This window comes from Parasteatoda tepidariorum, chromosome X1, assembly GCF_043381705.1.
Source record: "Parasteatoda tepidariorum isolate YZ-2023 chromosome X1, CAS_Ptep_4.0, whole genome shotgun sequence".
Lineage (NCBI taxonomy): Eukaryota > Metazoa > Arthropoda > Arachnida > Araneae > Theridiidae > Parasteatoda > Parasteatoda tepidariorum.
In genome coordinates, this window is record NC_092214.1 from 83,555,944 (window position 1) to 83,571,876 (window position 15,933).

Genomic DNA, 15,933 nt, shown 5'->3' on the forward strand with positions numbered 1-15,933 from the left:
TGTCGGTACATTCTATACATTTTACTGTAAGTGGGGGGCGCGATGAAAATTATGATTGAAAACTGGGCCACGAATACTGAAAGGTTGAGAAACGCTGTTTTAATGCCTATCATAAATAAGATGAGAAGAAAAATATTTTTAGCTTGTGCAATAGAAATAATTTAGCAGCATTCATTTCTTTTAAATTTCATCAATGGTTTGTTCCGTAATTAATAAGTTTTTTTTTATTTTTAAAAATAAACAATGATAGTTGATAAAAAAGTTAAAGCTTAGTAATCCATCGGTATTTAACAATATGCTGAATATAATTGCAAGATAATACTCCTTAGAGATCGAAAGCTTTGTGACCGACGTAGGTACAAAATTTTAAGGATTTTTAACTTTTTGTAATGAAACAAATTTTTTATTAGCAGTTAACATAATTTTTCATTTTATTTAGGCATTCAAATAGTAGGTAAAGTGACTTCCTTAGTACGTTAAATTGTACTTGACCATTTCCATCCTAGATCTTGGGAACACATAACTTTGATAATTCTTCTACATTTCATTTTATTTGGATGGTAACTTTTCTAGTTATTACTTTATTTATAGAAGGTTCACTAAAATATTTTTAGATATTGGTGAAAGGCAAGAGCATAGCGTCTTTTTAACAGGGTGCCCGCTGAATTTCAGAAAAAAATTCCGTAATTTTTCCAGGTAAATTACAACTAAAATTAATATCATATTTTATCTATATTATTCAATTTTTCATCAGAAAATTTTATTATTTTATTTGTAATGGCAAATATTAGATTTTCAGTGTAAAAAAATATATCATTAAATGAGGATGGGAACACTTCAGTTTGACTAAAATGTAAACTTTTTGCAACAAATAATAGTAATAGATTTAGAATTGTTTATCTCGATTCTCAATAACTAACTACTGTTATTGACAATTTTAAGACTGGTTGTTTTCCAGGTATAAAATACGAATTCTCCAGGATTTTGGGAAAAAAACTGCAACTTGCCCTGATTTTTTGGGCTAAAATAAAATTCCCTGACCATGTCAGGTTTTACCTGTTTTAATCGTTCATTTGTTCAGTTGTAATTTACAAATGAACTGAATGCAAATTAATTGTAAAAAAAAACATAATAGCATCTGTAGAGGCTGTTGGTTGCGACAGCTGAGATAGCACGAAAAGCCGAGATAGAAGGATCGAGTATTGAATTGAAAACCGAAGGTAAGAGGACGAACCGGAATAGTTCCTGCGCGGATGAATACTGGCGGAGGAGCACAATCGGCGGCCAAGGCAGGGAGTGAAGAGGCTGATGTCCAGTACTTAAGGAGATGACAGTTTGCCTTCGAAGGGGTTGTTGTGCAGCGTCCGAGACTTCGTACCGATATTCCTTTTCCACCCTGTGACGCCCACCTGTGCAGTATGAGATGCTTACAATCGAAAGTTTAAGTTTTAATTGTTCTTTTAATAATAACTTTTAAGTTTGTGAGTTTCTTGATGGTTTGTTATCTTTTACTATTAAAGAGTATGTTTCATTGCCATATTGTTTCATTTGACGTCTTACATTCCCATCACCGAAGCTTATACAATTGGTGACCTGTGAACGAATGCGTATATTTCTGTTTCTGAAAACTGCATTTGATGGATTACGGATAAATGCTGGTGCTTTTCAAGTTTTAAAATTTTTGGCAAGCCGTGAGTGCAAATTGCTTCTATTGTAGGACTTATACATTTCGGATTAATGCAAAAAATGCCCGAATCTACGGAAACTGCCGATCAACAAATTGCTCGTGTCACTGTAAAGCCGCCACCTTTTTGGAGAGCTAATCCAGAATTGTGACTCAGACAAATTGAAAGTCAGTTCACTCTTGCTGGAGTAACTTCAGAGTCAACGAAATTTCACCACGTAGTTCCTGCTCTACAACCGGAGGAACTGGCGATTATCAGCGATATTGTTATAAGTCCACCTGTGTATGAGCCTTTCACCGCATTTAAAAAGAGATTGTGCGCTCAATATGCTGAATCTGAAGCTCAACGCTTAAAGGATTTGATTTCGGGGATGCAACTTGGCGACCGCCGTCCTTCAGGACAGCTTCTGGAAATGCGGAATAAAGCCGGCGCGAGAATTAACGATGAGCTTCTTAAATTTTTATTTTTGCAGGGGTTGCCTACTAATGTTCAACGGATTTTGGCGATTTCCAACGATAACCTGGACAAGCTGGCGGAGATGGCGGGTGGTATTATGGCTACGACAACTAACGCACAGTCAGTAAGCGTAGTTGCTGGTTCGACGGATCAGACGGATTTACGGTTTTAATTGACAGAGATCACAGCTCGTCTCTCACGATTGGAAGCCCGTACAAGCGACCGATCAAGAAGTACTAGTCAGAAACGCTCTACTAGCCGAAGCCGACAGTCTGCAAATTCGCAGTATTGCTGGTATAAAATATTCAAGCAACGAGCGACAAAATGCCGACCTCTATGTTCGTTCCAACCAGAAAATTGCTGAGGCCGTCATCCAGTCAAAAGGGTGACGGCGAAGCTTTGATTCAGCGGCTTCATCTGACGGACAAGTCTGCTGCCTCACGTTATCTCATCGACGCGGGAGCTGACGTCTCTGTGATACCTCGTGCTGCCTATGCATCTAGTGACCATTCTTCACAGTTGAAATTGTTCGCCGCAAACGGTACGACCATTCCAACGTTTGGCCAACGCCTGTTGAATTTAGACCTCGGACTCAGAAGAGAGTTCAGCTGGCCTTTTATCATCGCTGCCGTGCCTCATCCAATTATCGGAGATGACTTCTCACGCAATTTTGGTTTATTAGTTGACGTCAAAAATGCTGTAGTAATTGATCCTTTGATCAAGTTGCAAACAAGAGGTACCCAGTATGCTGGAATTGCTTCAACGGTAAAGGTAATTTTAGAGAACTCTAAATTCCACAATTTGTTGTCAGAATTTCTGCTCTGATTAGGTTAGGTGTCACGCCAAGAAAAGTTAAGCATGGAGTAGAACATTGGATACAGACAAAAGGACCTCCTATTTTTTCGAAACCTCGACGCTTATCGCCAGATAAGTTGAAAGCTGCAAAACAAGAGTTTGAATTTCTGGTAGCACCAGGGGTTTGTAAGCCTTCCAAAAACTGTTGGGCAAGTCCGTTACACATGGTTCTAAAAAAGATTGGCGACTGGCGACCGTGTGTTGATTTTCGGCGTCTTAATGGTGTGACCGTGCCAGATAGGTACCCTGTTCCCCACATGCAAGACTGTTTTCAGGTTTTGGAAGGGAAGGTAAAAGGATATTTTCTACCTTGGAGCTGGAAAAAGCGTATTATCAGATTCCGGTGAGCAGGGAAGATGTGCGAAAGACTGTGGTAACAACCCCGTTTGGATAGTTCGAGTTTTTGTATATGCCGTTTGGATTACCAAATGCTGCCGCAACTGTCCAACGCTTCATTCATCAAGTCTTAGGTGATTTTGATTTTTGTGTACCTTATTTTGATGACGTATTAGTAGCTTCGAAGAACCAAGAAGAACATTTAATGCATTTAAAAAGAGTTTTTTTACCGTTTTGCTCAATATGGTGTAACGTTCAACGTAAGCAAATATGTCCTGGGATAGTTTTCAGTAGAATTCCTAGGGCACTGTGTAACGGAAAAGGGCATTACTCCGCTTCCTGATAAAGTTTCCGCAATTGCTAATTTTCCTCAGTCAGTTACAATTAGAGAGCTGCGTGGATTTCTTGCGGTCTTGAATTTTCATAGAAGATTCATACTGAGAGCTGCCTGCACTCAAGCAATTTTAAACGAATATTTAAAAAGTGCTAAGAAAAATTATAGAAGCGCGATCAAGTGGTCGGAGGAGGCAGTTGCTGCGTTTGAGAAGAGAAAGAAAGAATTGGTGAACTCAACCAAGCTGTACCATCCTGTCATGAATGCACAGTTGGCGATGGTGGTAGACGCTTCAGATTCTGCGATGGGTGCTGCTTTGCATCAGAGGATCGAGAAAGAGTGGCAACCACTTGGTTTTTATTCAAAGAAGCTTGCACCATCTCAAAGTAAGTACAGTGTTTACGACAGAGAGCTCTTGGCTGCGTACATGGCAGTCAAATACTTTCGGCATATGGTAGAGGGTGGGCCGTTTACTATCTACACTGACCACAAGCCGCTTATATATGCCTTTAATCAAAGGGAAGATAAGTGTTCGCCAAGACAATCGCGTCATTTGGATTTTATTGGCCAATTCACTGCGGATATTCGGCACGTGAGGGGAATAGATAACGTGGCTGCAGATGCGCTGTTCAGAGTAAACATTGCTACCATAGAAACACCTTCCCACATCAATTTTCAAGAAATGGCTAACAATCAAAAAGGTGACCAGGAACTAACCAAAATTCTAGCTCAAACCGGTAACTCATCTTTGATACTTCAACCATTCGTAATAGGTGATCCTGGTGTGGAGCTGTTTTGTGATGTATCTACCAAACGGATTCGACCATTCGTACCCAAAGTGGACAGAAAAAACGTTTTTTCCAAACTGCATTCTATTTCACATCCAAGTATTAAAGCTACTATAAGGTTGGTGGAATAGCGATACGTTTGGCCTGGTATAAGGAAAGATGTTAAGACATGGGCTCAGCAATGCTTGGCTTGCCAACGTTATAAGGTGACACGTCACTCGCAGAGCAAGCTTGGAACATTTGTTCCACCAAATGCCAGGTTCGAGCACGTGCATATCGACATCGTAGGTCTCTTACCGCCATCAGAAGGTTTTCGCTACTGTCTTACTTGTGTCGACCATTTTTCCAAGTAGCCAGAAGCTTACCCTTTCGCAGATATAACAGCCAAATCCGTTGCTGAGATTTTCTATGCTGGAGGGATTGCTAGGTTTGGAATACGGCTACGAATCACAACAGACCAGGGAACACAGTTCGAAGCCTCACTGTTTGATACCCTGACTAAGTTCCTGGGTTCGGCCCGTCATTGAACAAGCCCTTATCCTCCCGCGGGAAATGGTCAAGTGGAAAGATTTCACAGACAGATGAAGGGAGCGATTAGAGCCTACAGTACAAGTCAGTGGACCAGGGTTTTACCTACCGTTCTTTCAGGTTTTAGAGCTGCATGGAGGGAGGACTTGCAAGCAACGACAGCGGAAATGGTTTATGGAACTCCAATTCGACTGCCTGGAGAATTTTTATGTCCGTCTACTGGTACAGCGGATCCCGCAAACTCTGTTGGAAAGCTAAAAGAGACCATGCAGGAGTTTCTGGCAGTTAAGTCCAGACATTAGGGTCATAGAGCAGTTTTTGTACGTAAAGACCTTTCGTCGTGCAGTCATATTTTCCTGAGGTCCGATGTCCAGAAAAAAAGCCTGCAGCCACCATACGAGGGTCCATTTCAAGTGCTGAGTCAAGGGGAGAAGGTTTTTAGGATTCTTATTCATGGCCGAGAGAGTACGGTAAACGTGGATCGTCTAAAACCCGCATATGTATCCCGAGATGAACAGGACATATTTCCATAAAACGAATCAACAGCTATGAGCGAATCTACAGAGGAATGTCCTGGTGACATGCCAAAAGAGGTTAAGACACGACCAGGCCGTCGAGTTAAGTTTCAGGGAAACTATCAGTAATGAGCTGGAAAATTCTCGCTAGCGCTGGTAGAAGGCTACTGCAGAGGCTGTTGGTTGCGACAGTTGAGATAGCATGAAAAGCCGAGGTAGAAGGATCGAGTATTGGATTGAAGACCGAAGGTAGGAGGACGAACCGGAATAGTTCCTTCGCGGATGAATACCGGTGGAGGAGCTCAACCGGCGGCCAAGGCACGGAGTGAAGAGGCTGATGTCCAGTACTTAAGGAGATGACAGTTTGCCTTCGAAAGGGTTGTTGTGCAGCGTCCGAGACTTCGCACCGATATTCCGTTTCTACCCGGTGACACCCACCTGCAGTATGAGATGTTTACAATCGAAAGTTTAAGTTTTAATTGTTCTTTAATAACAACTTTTAAATGCTTTTAGCGAATAACCTTTTAAGAGTGGAGTTTGTAAGTTTCTTGATGGTTTGTTATCTTTTACTATTAAAGAGGGTGTTTCATTGCCATATTGCTTCATTTGACGTCTTGCATTCCCATCACCGAAACCTATACAGCATCTTTAGTAATTTTTAATTTGCTTTTATATAACGTTGTATGCATGTGTAACGCAACTCTAAAAATCACAATAAGTCATCAATGATAATTATTAAAAATATGTAACTTTCATGTCAGCAAAATTATGCAGGTCTTAGTTTTTATTCTTTACCACTTTACAACATGTCTTCTCGAAGGCAGCATCCTTGCAAAAAGAGTTGCAATTATGCTGACTGCTGGTGCCTGAAAGCTATTATACAACTTTTTAACATAAAATGCGAGAATGCATTAGTGAATAAGACAACTTAATTACAGAAAAAAATTATTTTATTGCATATATATTTTCTTATACAGTCGGACCCCGATTTAACGAATTCATCGGGACCGGAAATTTTATTCGTTAAATCGGGGTCATTCGTAAAATTGGGGTTCAAAAAAATTTGTTTTTTGTACATATGTATTATTAAAAATTACTAGTTATAAACGACTATCTAAGATAAGAAAGGAATTTCCTATTTGACTCATAGTCCACGTGACAAACCCCCGGAAAATGACCTTGCAAGTGTAATGTCTTCTTGACTCTGCCCACCTACCCACAACGAATTTTGTTTTTCCCTGTTGCGGGCTTTTCCTTTGTTTGAGACGAATATGCACTTTTTCTATTTTATTCCTCCCAGGAAAGATTTTTTTCCCTTTAGAATCTGCCAATTGCAAAAAATGCAATATTTTTCTGATCAAAATTAATGAAAAATATTTTTTCCGGATGCTGAAATAATTCGTTAATTCGGGGTTTTTGACTCTGTTTTTGCTGGGATTGAAAAAAAATTCGTTAAATCACGAAATTCGTTAAATAGGGGTTCGTTAAATTGGGGTCCGACTGTACATATATTCTTTATGTGTTTACTCTAGATAGTGGAATATTTAAGTTTTCTATAGTGCTTTTATAAGCACATTTTTCAGCTCATAGAACATAAACTGAAGAAACGAGAAGAACATAGATTGATTTACTGTACATTACATTGAAAACAAAGTGACTCTTAAACAAAAAGTCAATTGCTGTTATGGAGCAAGTACTACATCTACAATCATCTTATCGAATATAAGAAAAAAATTCTAATCCTCTGTTTTCTTTTCCATTTCTGAGATGAGCTCGTCAAGTCAATTTCATTTAACTCCTCATCAAAATTCTCATTTTCCTGAAGAAAAAAAAACATTTATACGTTCTGCAGATAATTTTTTAAACATAAATACTAATCTTGGTACATTCTTTTTCTAACAAATTGACAAATTTATGTTCTTTTCCCTTTTCGCACAGGTAAAGTACAAACTGTTTAAGTTAAAAATTCGAAATACTTTAAAAATCTTAAACATTTTTGATAACTTGAAAAAGACTTTTATAGCATATCTTTATTTCAAAAAATAAATTATAAAATAAAATTTATATCATTATTAAAATTCAACAACCAAACAAGACAATAAGTCAGAAAAATGCATTTTATATACATCACATTATTTATTCCTTTCACTTTAATATATAAAACACACTATTATTTATTTATTTCTGTTTAACTCACTGAGCTTCCCCTCCCCCTAACTTAGAGGGGAAAAAAAATTATAATATGCCATTGAAATACACACAATTCAAAAAAATTGACTCTGTAATTAAAAATAAAAAATTATCTGTCCTTTTTGAGCTATAACTATTAGAAAATTCAATAAAATTTTAAAAAAATTTTGCTTTAAAATAAATTGTTTTAAAATTTGAAAAATAAATTGCTTAAAACTGCGCAAAATATAAGTAATTGAAGTTGCTCTTTTATACAGGGCATGCGCGGAAAAAAATTTTAAAACAATTTTCATAATTTTAGAGGGAATCGTCTAAATATTTAATGAGAAAGAGAGTCAATTTAATGAGAAAGAGAGTACTCTTTGATTTGACAAAAATTCATTCACTAGGAATTTCAAAGTTAATTTTATCAGCATTCAGGTTTTTTTCTTGGTTCGCCTTGAATTTAAAATCTCTTTCAGTTATCGAAATAAATTAAAAAAAGGAATTCTCTGTTGTCTCAATCATATGTAGCATATTATTTAGCCGTAGTGGAATCCTTCGGTCTCGAAATATTTCATTTCTATGTATAGTCAAAATAACTATACTATTAACCCTTTGAACTCGAGAGGTGACTATCAGTCACCACTGTCGCCTGTAAATTACCCACCACTCTAATTGTGAAATTTTTTTCATCTTAATATGTTACCTTTTCATTCAGTGATCTCCGGGTATGATGAGGTAAGTTTGTGAAAACTCTTTCAAAATGTTAGTGGTTGCGTCCATTTTTTTGACTGTTAAAAGGGTTATAAACCTAGAGAAGTGGCACATTTACAGTTTCGCTCCTTCACTTTTATATAATTAATAGGAAAATCTATTAAATATGCTTACACCAGGAAATCTTACTACACATTCTGAAGAGAACTTGCTCTGAATACTATGTGAGAACTGGAATATAAAAACAAAATTAATTTCATAACATAGAGACATAAAATAGAGGGAATCTATAAATGGAGTTGACCGGCCCGGTGGCGTAGCAGTCAGCGTGCCTGACTGTGAACCAGTTGCCGCGGGATCGAATCCTGCTCAGGGCATGGATGTTTTCCTTTCTGTATGTGCTGTTCTCTGTTGTGGGAATGTGGCTCACCTTATGAGCGGCTATCTATGACAGTGTGGCATGGTTAATGTTGTTCGCCTCAGAAACTTAGCTCTTTCTGCAGTTAAAGGGAAAAAAATGGAGTTATTTCGAACGTGGTTAAATAGCGTTAAAATAGCTTACATGCATTTATTCATACCAAATTTTATAATAAAGCTAAAAACAGGATAAAAACAGACAAATTCCAAATACTATTTAATTTTTTTAAAATATAATATTTTCCACTTTTTTTGAATATTTCTCATAACATAACATACTTTTTTTTATAAAGTCCCGGACCCATTTTGATGTTTAATAACTCATAAAATAATAAAGATAGATTAAAATTAATAGCATAAATGGTTAGATAGATGGTCTTTTTGTAGTGAAAAAAAAAAACTTTCGAAGATAAATATTAAATCATTGAAATCTAGTTTCCAAAAATGAATTTAAGGTAAATAACTTTTCAACTGAAAATAGTTCATTATGAATAAAAGAAAAACAATAATTATTAATAATTTACTTAATCTATGAAAAAATAGAACATCATCTCGCGTAGAATTTTCAAATGTTTTATAAATTATCATGGAAATAAAACGTATATACACACACACATTCACGCCTGCACACACGCATATNTTCAGGCCAACTGTTATATATATATTTCATATATATATATATATATATATATATCAAGAAAGTTAAATTAAATCTGAAATATTATAAATTAAATATGTATTTGTCTGTAAATAATAGAGAAAATATTTCAAGTAGAAATAGTTTGCATTCAAAATTAAATTTTAGAAAATTATGCAATAAATATTATTGGATCCATATTTGTAACGAGTTTAACTATTACTGATTATAATAAATTAAGCATTATTTAAATGCTTACAAAAACTAAATAGTTAGAAAGATTGTTTGGGCATTATTTTGAAACTATTTATTGCATCAATTTCACTTTATATTTAAACTCTTTAGTTTAATATTTGTTAAAAAACTGTCTTTCTAATTTCGCATGAAAGAAATTCATCTTTCAAATAAGTAGAAAATGAAAAGATATTCTTTAAAGAATGATCTGACTATTTTTTATTTATGCTTGAGTTTTCAACAATTTTAAATGTGTTCCTTACTTTTGATTAAGTTTTTGAACAATATTTTCAGCAGTTAAATCATTTCAAAATGTCATGCTCACGTATTTTATTTACAGAGCCACTTTTGCTCCATTAGGTCACTGCTTTATTTGTAAGAATGGGACTATACTTATTCTAGTTTAACAAAGGAATATTTAAATAGAACAATTTTTATGTTATATCATCATTGGCACCACAGTCCTTAGTGGGCCTTGGCATTCTCCAGGACATTTCTCCATGAATAGTTCCTTTGTCATTAAAACTTACTTGTTCAATGGTTTTATAAAACCCTAACGTTTAGTGATACTTTTAATGTTTTGAAATCTGTGTCAAAGGATTCCAGGCATTGAAGTTTTTCGAGTCCTTCTACTTCTAGTAGTAATTGGTATGTGTTGAAAAATCTTATGTGTTGGGCTAGTGTATTGTAACTCATTTTATTTAAGTTTATAAAATTTATTATATCAATGTTCTTATGATTTTTGTAAATTTCTATACTTGTTTTTCTTCTGTAGAAATTGACCACTGATGCCAAAAATTGCCAAATATCTTTTTTTTGCAAAGGGTAGTAACTATCTGTTAAAAACTGGGAGTACAATAGTTTTGAACAGTTGTATTCAACTTATTAATTTCAACAAAATGCTAAAAGTGATGTGTTTATCATGGTGTTGAGTGAATTTCTTTTTCAAATTTCACAATTGCTTTGTTGGTAGTTTGAATATTCCACAGCTCAAGATTTCAAATGTGCTAGGTAGGATTACAAAAAAAATATTTATAAATTATTACCGCATTAAATACTTTGATGTGGGCGTACACTGAATGAAATTTATGATCAATTTAGGGTAAAAAGTACTCGCTTTATCAGTAAGATCCAATTTACTGTAAAATCTATTTTTAAAGTAAAATATTATACCTTAATTTTTGCAGTAATTATAATTCAATTCTTTGATTCAGTAATATTACGGTAATTAGTACTATAAAAATTACGGTATATCGCATTTTTTGTTCCCTAACATGTTCCTGTAAAAATGGATTTCGTGGTATAGAGTACGGGCACCCTGAGTACCGATACTTTTTACCGCAATTTCATTCGGAATTTTTTACGATGTATAACGTTTTTATTTTTAATCTTACTATATTCTTAATTAATTTTAATGTAAAAAAATTTCGCCGTTATGTTATGATCTGTGACCGGAAGAATGTATCTCATCCACTGAACCTAAAAATAAAGCTCTAATGATAAGAAAATAATAAATAATACTGCAAAGTCTTTTCTCTCGGTACATAGTCTCTGACCGTCTGCTAATAAAATCTTACGTTCAGTTCGAGCTTTGAAGTTGTTTGAAACTGAGGAGATTTGCTTAAAGAATTAAAGGAAATTGTAGAAAGAGTTGAAGTAGTGTAGTGATGCCATCTGTCGAGGAGTAAGACAGCTGTACGTTTGTTGTCCGTGATCACCAATGTGAGCGGAGTGCAAGAAGGATTTTGTTTGTTGTCTTTTGAATCGAACCCAGAACCTTTTTGTCCATATTCTGATTCTGTAACCCCAATGAAAAGAATGTACATCCCCGTATTGAGTTTCAAAGCTTTATATAGTGGCTACCGCAAAAAACATCAATTTATCTTGAGTAGACAAAATGTTAAATCCAGTTTTGCTTAGAAAATTGTTTAACTTTAGTATAACTTAAAAAAAAACATTTTTATTTTTATTTTATCTATTTATTTTTTATTTTGAGATTTTCCCCGTTATAAATTTGGGTGAAAGTAATTTTAAGGTAAAAGTGTTGGGCGAACGTTATCAACTTTCATCTATTAAAAGGTACCTCAACATAGAATCGCATTATATACTAATAATTGGAAGAAGTCTTAGATACTAGTGAAGTAGAAATAGAAGTCCTAGAAGACTTGGAAGACTTAGAAGTGGAAGCCTTATATACTAGTGAATTCGAATTTTATAATTGTATATACACGCTACAGTACTCCCCCTCCAGATTTTTTCCTGTGATACAATTCAATGGACAGATACCATTAGTTAATTCATTGCTGTTTCGTGCGAAGGCAGGAGAGCTGCATTAAGATCACCGGACTTTGAGTGCAGATCGTGAGAGCTGTATTAAGTTCCCTGACATAGAGGTTTCTGTGTTGGCATTAACAGTAGAGTGTTTACAGATCGACGTATTGTGTGATTGAGACTGGGTAACAACAGTGCGATAAGGACAATGTCCCAGTCACATATAACAAGTCAACTGCTCAATGTGAACCATCTATCGAAGTAGGCGTGTTCAAATGGAAGTGTGGGTTCCTGTCAAAGTATGCAGGTTCAGATCACGTAAGGGTCACTAAGGTGGGGCGATTGTTCTCGACAATGTCAACCTTCATCGATGAAAAAGTACCCCAACATAAAATCGAGTTAGCAGGTCTTGCATATACTAGTAAATTGTAATTGAATAATTGTAGTGGAAGATACGTTACAAAGGTAAAAAAAATATTAAAAATACATTTAATTTAAACGTCGCAAAAATACGAACGTCATACGTAGCTGCGTAATTAAAGAATAAAATTTTATGTTATATAATGATATTAAATAATAAATTTTAAAATTTTTTTGACTGAAAACTAGAACTGTTTTTAAAAGAATATCAAAACATTTGAAAAATTAATTTAATGTTGTTCAAAATATAAATAGATTTTCAAGCGTTTTATTTTGTTAAACATGTTTTTATAGGCTGTTTGTGATTATTTTCTTAGAATTCCTTTAAAGAATAACCTTTTCTTGGTATAAAGAACTTTCACATGTCAATGACATTCCTGTGCATTCTAATTAAAAGTGATTCATCTTTTGTCGAAAATTGGTTTTTCAATAGGTAATCACAACCTCTTTATATCTAAGAGTTTCAACAAGAAAAATTCTTTGGTATGTTAAGAACTCATTTACTGTATTTTCTAAATCGATAATGCGATTCCTTCAATTTAGAATAAGAGTGCAAAAAAGATTCCAATTAGAGTCAATGCTGTTTAAAGAGTTGAAAATAGAAAATTGTAACTACTCGGAAAAACATATTTACTGAGAATAAAAAGATGTAAAAACAAACATTTGTAAACGAAACACATATTTTAGACTGTTATTTTTAGAATCCTGAGGAAATATCGATAATTCTAGGCATTAAATTTATAGTTTCAAAAGCTTTTCAGAGACATGTTTTTATTATAATAATTCATTAATTAGTGCAGATGTAGTAAAGTAATATTTGCAATGACTTTTATTAAAGAAATACTTCAAGATTTTTAATGAAATCACGTTTGTTGACTTTGTGTTCTGGAAAGTAAATGTTTGACTAACACAATCTTTAATATGATAACACAAAAAATAAAAATTGCGTAACATATTTTATCGTTTATTCTACATTATTTTAAAAAAGAGTTCTACGAAAAAGCAAACCATTATAACTTTAATTTTATTGAAATTAAGAAGAAGTAAATAGGCCTATGGGGAGTCCGGGAAAGGTAGACAATTGATTGCTATAAAAAATGAGTATTGGTCATGTTTAATTTTTAGTCTTTCAGGTTTAGTCTTTCGTTAAAACATGAGTCACTTATGAAAGATATGCATAACGTAGTTACTTTCTTAAAACTTAATACAGGTAGTATTTATAAAAAAAAAAATTTATTATGGAAAATAAAACTTTTGTAATACAATATTTATCTTCAATCTTTATGCATAAATATTTAAAAGAAAATTGGGGATAAGTTTTATTCATATTTATATAAGTTCAATATTAAATCAAGTATTTTAAATGCATTGGTGTTACAATAGTATTCTCTTTATATTCATTCAGGATTTTTTAAAAATACAGCATAATACCATTTTATGTGTTTTGTATATACAGACTATGTCTCATCATAGAAGGAAAACAGAAGATGACAGAAGGAGATCAATTTATTTTTTGAAACAATGTAGTATGTAATGCATGAAATGTAAAGTAAAATAATCATTTAATTAATTTCATTTCTTTCATCAATTGGAAAACTTTTAGAAGAACTTAAATACCACATATCTTATAAACTTTGAAGTAGATAACGTTGAAATTTTCAGAATTAGTAATTAGTGTGTTGTTTACATTTAAACAGTGGCTTTCGAACGGTATATTTGTAAAGTAGGAAGCCGTCATTCGTGGTAAGAATGATCAAAAGAATTTAAGACGTTTCCATTACAATTATCAAGCTAAATTCAAAAAGATATTTCGCTTTTCAAAATTTTAACTGCTTAGAATTATATGCAATTTTTTATAACAATTTTGGATTTTAAACATCTTTAAGTTTAACTCAAATACATATTATACAATAAGCACGTGATTATTTCTAACAAAGATTTTATGTAAAGATTTGGAGGTTCTTTGAAACTGTTATTGAAATTTTAGAGCAATAATTAGTGATAGGTTAAAATAGTAGGTTCAAGACCAAGATTGTACTATGTATTTTAGATAAGTTTTTAGATATTTTTCTTAAATTTTTTAATAATTTTTTTCCAAATTAGTCGGTAATAGGAACAAATAATAATTCATTTAAATGAATATTTATTTTATACTGCTAGAATTTTCATTTGAAAATTATAGTAAAATAACCGGCAGCAATCTGTCCGTCCAATTAACCGAAAAGTTACTGTAAAGAACGGTATTGAAATCATTTGCAACTATCATGCTTTCTTGACCGAAAAAAAACAAATTGAACTGGATATTAAAGCTAGGCTTTTCATTAGGTAATGAGCATTGGAACTGTGGAATGTGGTTTAATTAGTTTATCTGTTTGTTTCACCTATCATTATGGATGGTAAATACTAGACTTTTTTGTGTTGAGCAGCTTAATGGTGCTTCTATCCCTGCTCGAATGACAGTATCGCATATATCAAATAGTTCGTACATATCGCACAATCGTTTCGTATATATCGTAATAATCGTCTATATCGTAACGTTCTAGTAGTTCAAGGTCACAAATTGGGAAGTGCAGGACTGTGGAAACCCTTCATGTGTTGAAGGTAATAAAGGAAATATTGAGGCGCCAACGTTGGGAATCGTCTGTCGATCATGAGGCTGAAAGATTAGCTATCTCGCATGGACGCAATATGTACACAGCTGCTAGGAACAAAGCGGCTTCATTAGATACGATATACGATATAATGCTGGTTGTTTAACCGTGTTAGGTGAAAGCATTTAATAAGCAGTTTGAATACCATCTTATTTATGGTTATTTGACTCTTTTCTTTGGATATGGTAAAATATTAATTCGATAAATTGTTATTTAACTATTTTTTCTAGAAATTTCCAATAGTTAAATAAAATACTTTTTAAATTTCACTTATTTTTATAAAATGCATAGCTCAAACGTTACACTGAATAAATAAAGACAAATTTGAGAAAGAGTAAATGCAGAAAAAATTTGAGAAGTAGCTAAAGGGAACAGTTTAAGCTAAATAAATTCAGAACTCTGTTTCTTTTATTGAATTTATGATCAAGGCAATTAAGAAATAAGTGCAACATTTAAAATGCGCGTAATATAATGCTCCACGTTGTAAGCTTAAATTTGCTTTAAATTTAGAATTATAAATTTATCCTAGGATTCACACCTTTAAGAAAAAATATATTTTTACAATAGTATATGTGTAAAACTATGGACAGATTTAAACTTATAAGACACGTCATATTTTTTTGCTTAACTCATGTCTTAGCAAATAATTTTAATAAATATATACCCATTGAAAATATGTGTTCCTAAGAAGCATAAGGAGATTTACAATAATACTGAACCATTCTACGTAAAGTTTGTGGTTGCAGTCATTCTTTGAGTTGCCAAAGTTACTTCCCTCTAAATGTTGTTTCCTTAGTACTGACATGACAGTTTTGACTAGTTTACAACGGTTTTTATGACTGAGAGATATTTAAATCTATTAAAAAAATTTGAAAGCAAAAGCTAAAATAAAAATTAACGTAAAGTAAAAAAAGATTAAA

The 15,933-nt window shown here is 33.5% G+C and overlaps 2 protein-coding genes across 3 annotated transcripts in view; both read left to right on the forward strand.

The window, feature by feature from the left end:
- Positions 1 to 15,933, forward strand: part of LOC107455242 (neuropeptide CCHamide-1 receptor-like) — a 323,522-nt gene that overhangs the window by 28,687 nt on the left and 278,902 nt on the right. The gene's annotated exons all lie outside the window — the stretch shown is intronic.
- On the forward strand, positions 1,254 to 2,313 carry LOC139427008 (uncharacterized). Its single transcript, XM_071187291.1, has 2 exons — positions 1,254 to 1,315; positions 1,842 to 2,313. The coding sequence occupies exons 1-2, from the start codon at positions 1,254 to 1,256 to the stop codon at positions 2,311 to 2,313; spliced, it is 534 nt and encodes a 177-aa protein (XP_071043392.1).

Excerpts from the sequence above, each read along its gene's own strand:
- LOC139427008 (XM_071187291.1), top strand. The coding sequence starts at position 1,254 with ATGAATACTGGCGGAGGAGCACAATCGGCGGCCAAGGCAGGGAGTGAA. Across the intron at positions 1,316-1,841 it reads AGTGAAGAGGCTGATGTCCA|ACAAATTGAAAGTCAGTTCA; the intron begins GTACTTAAGGAG and ends ATTGTGACTCAG.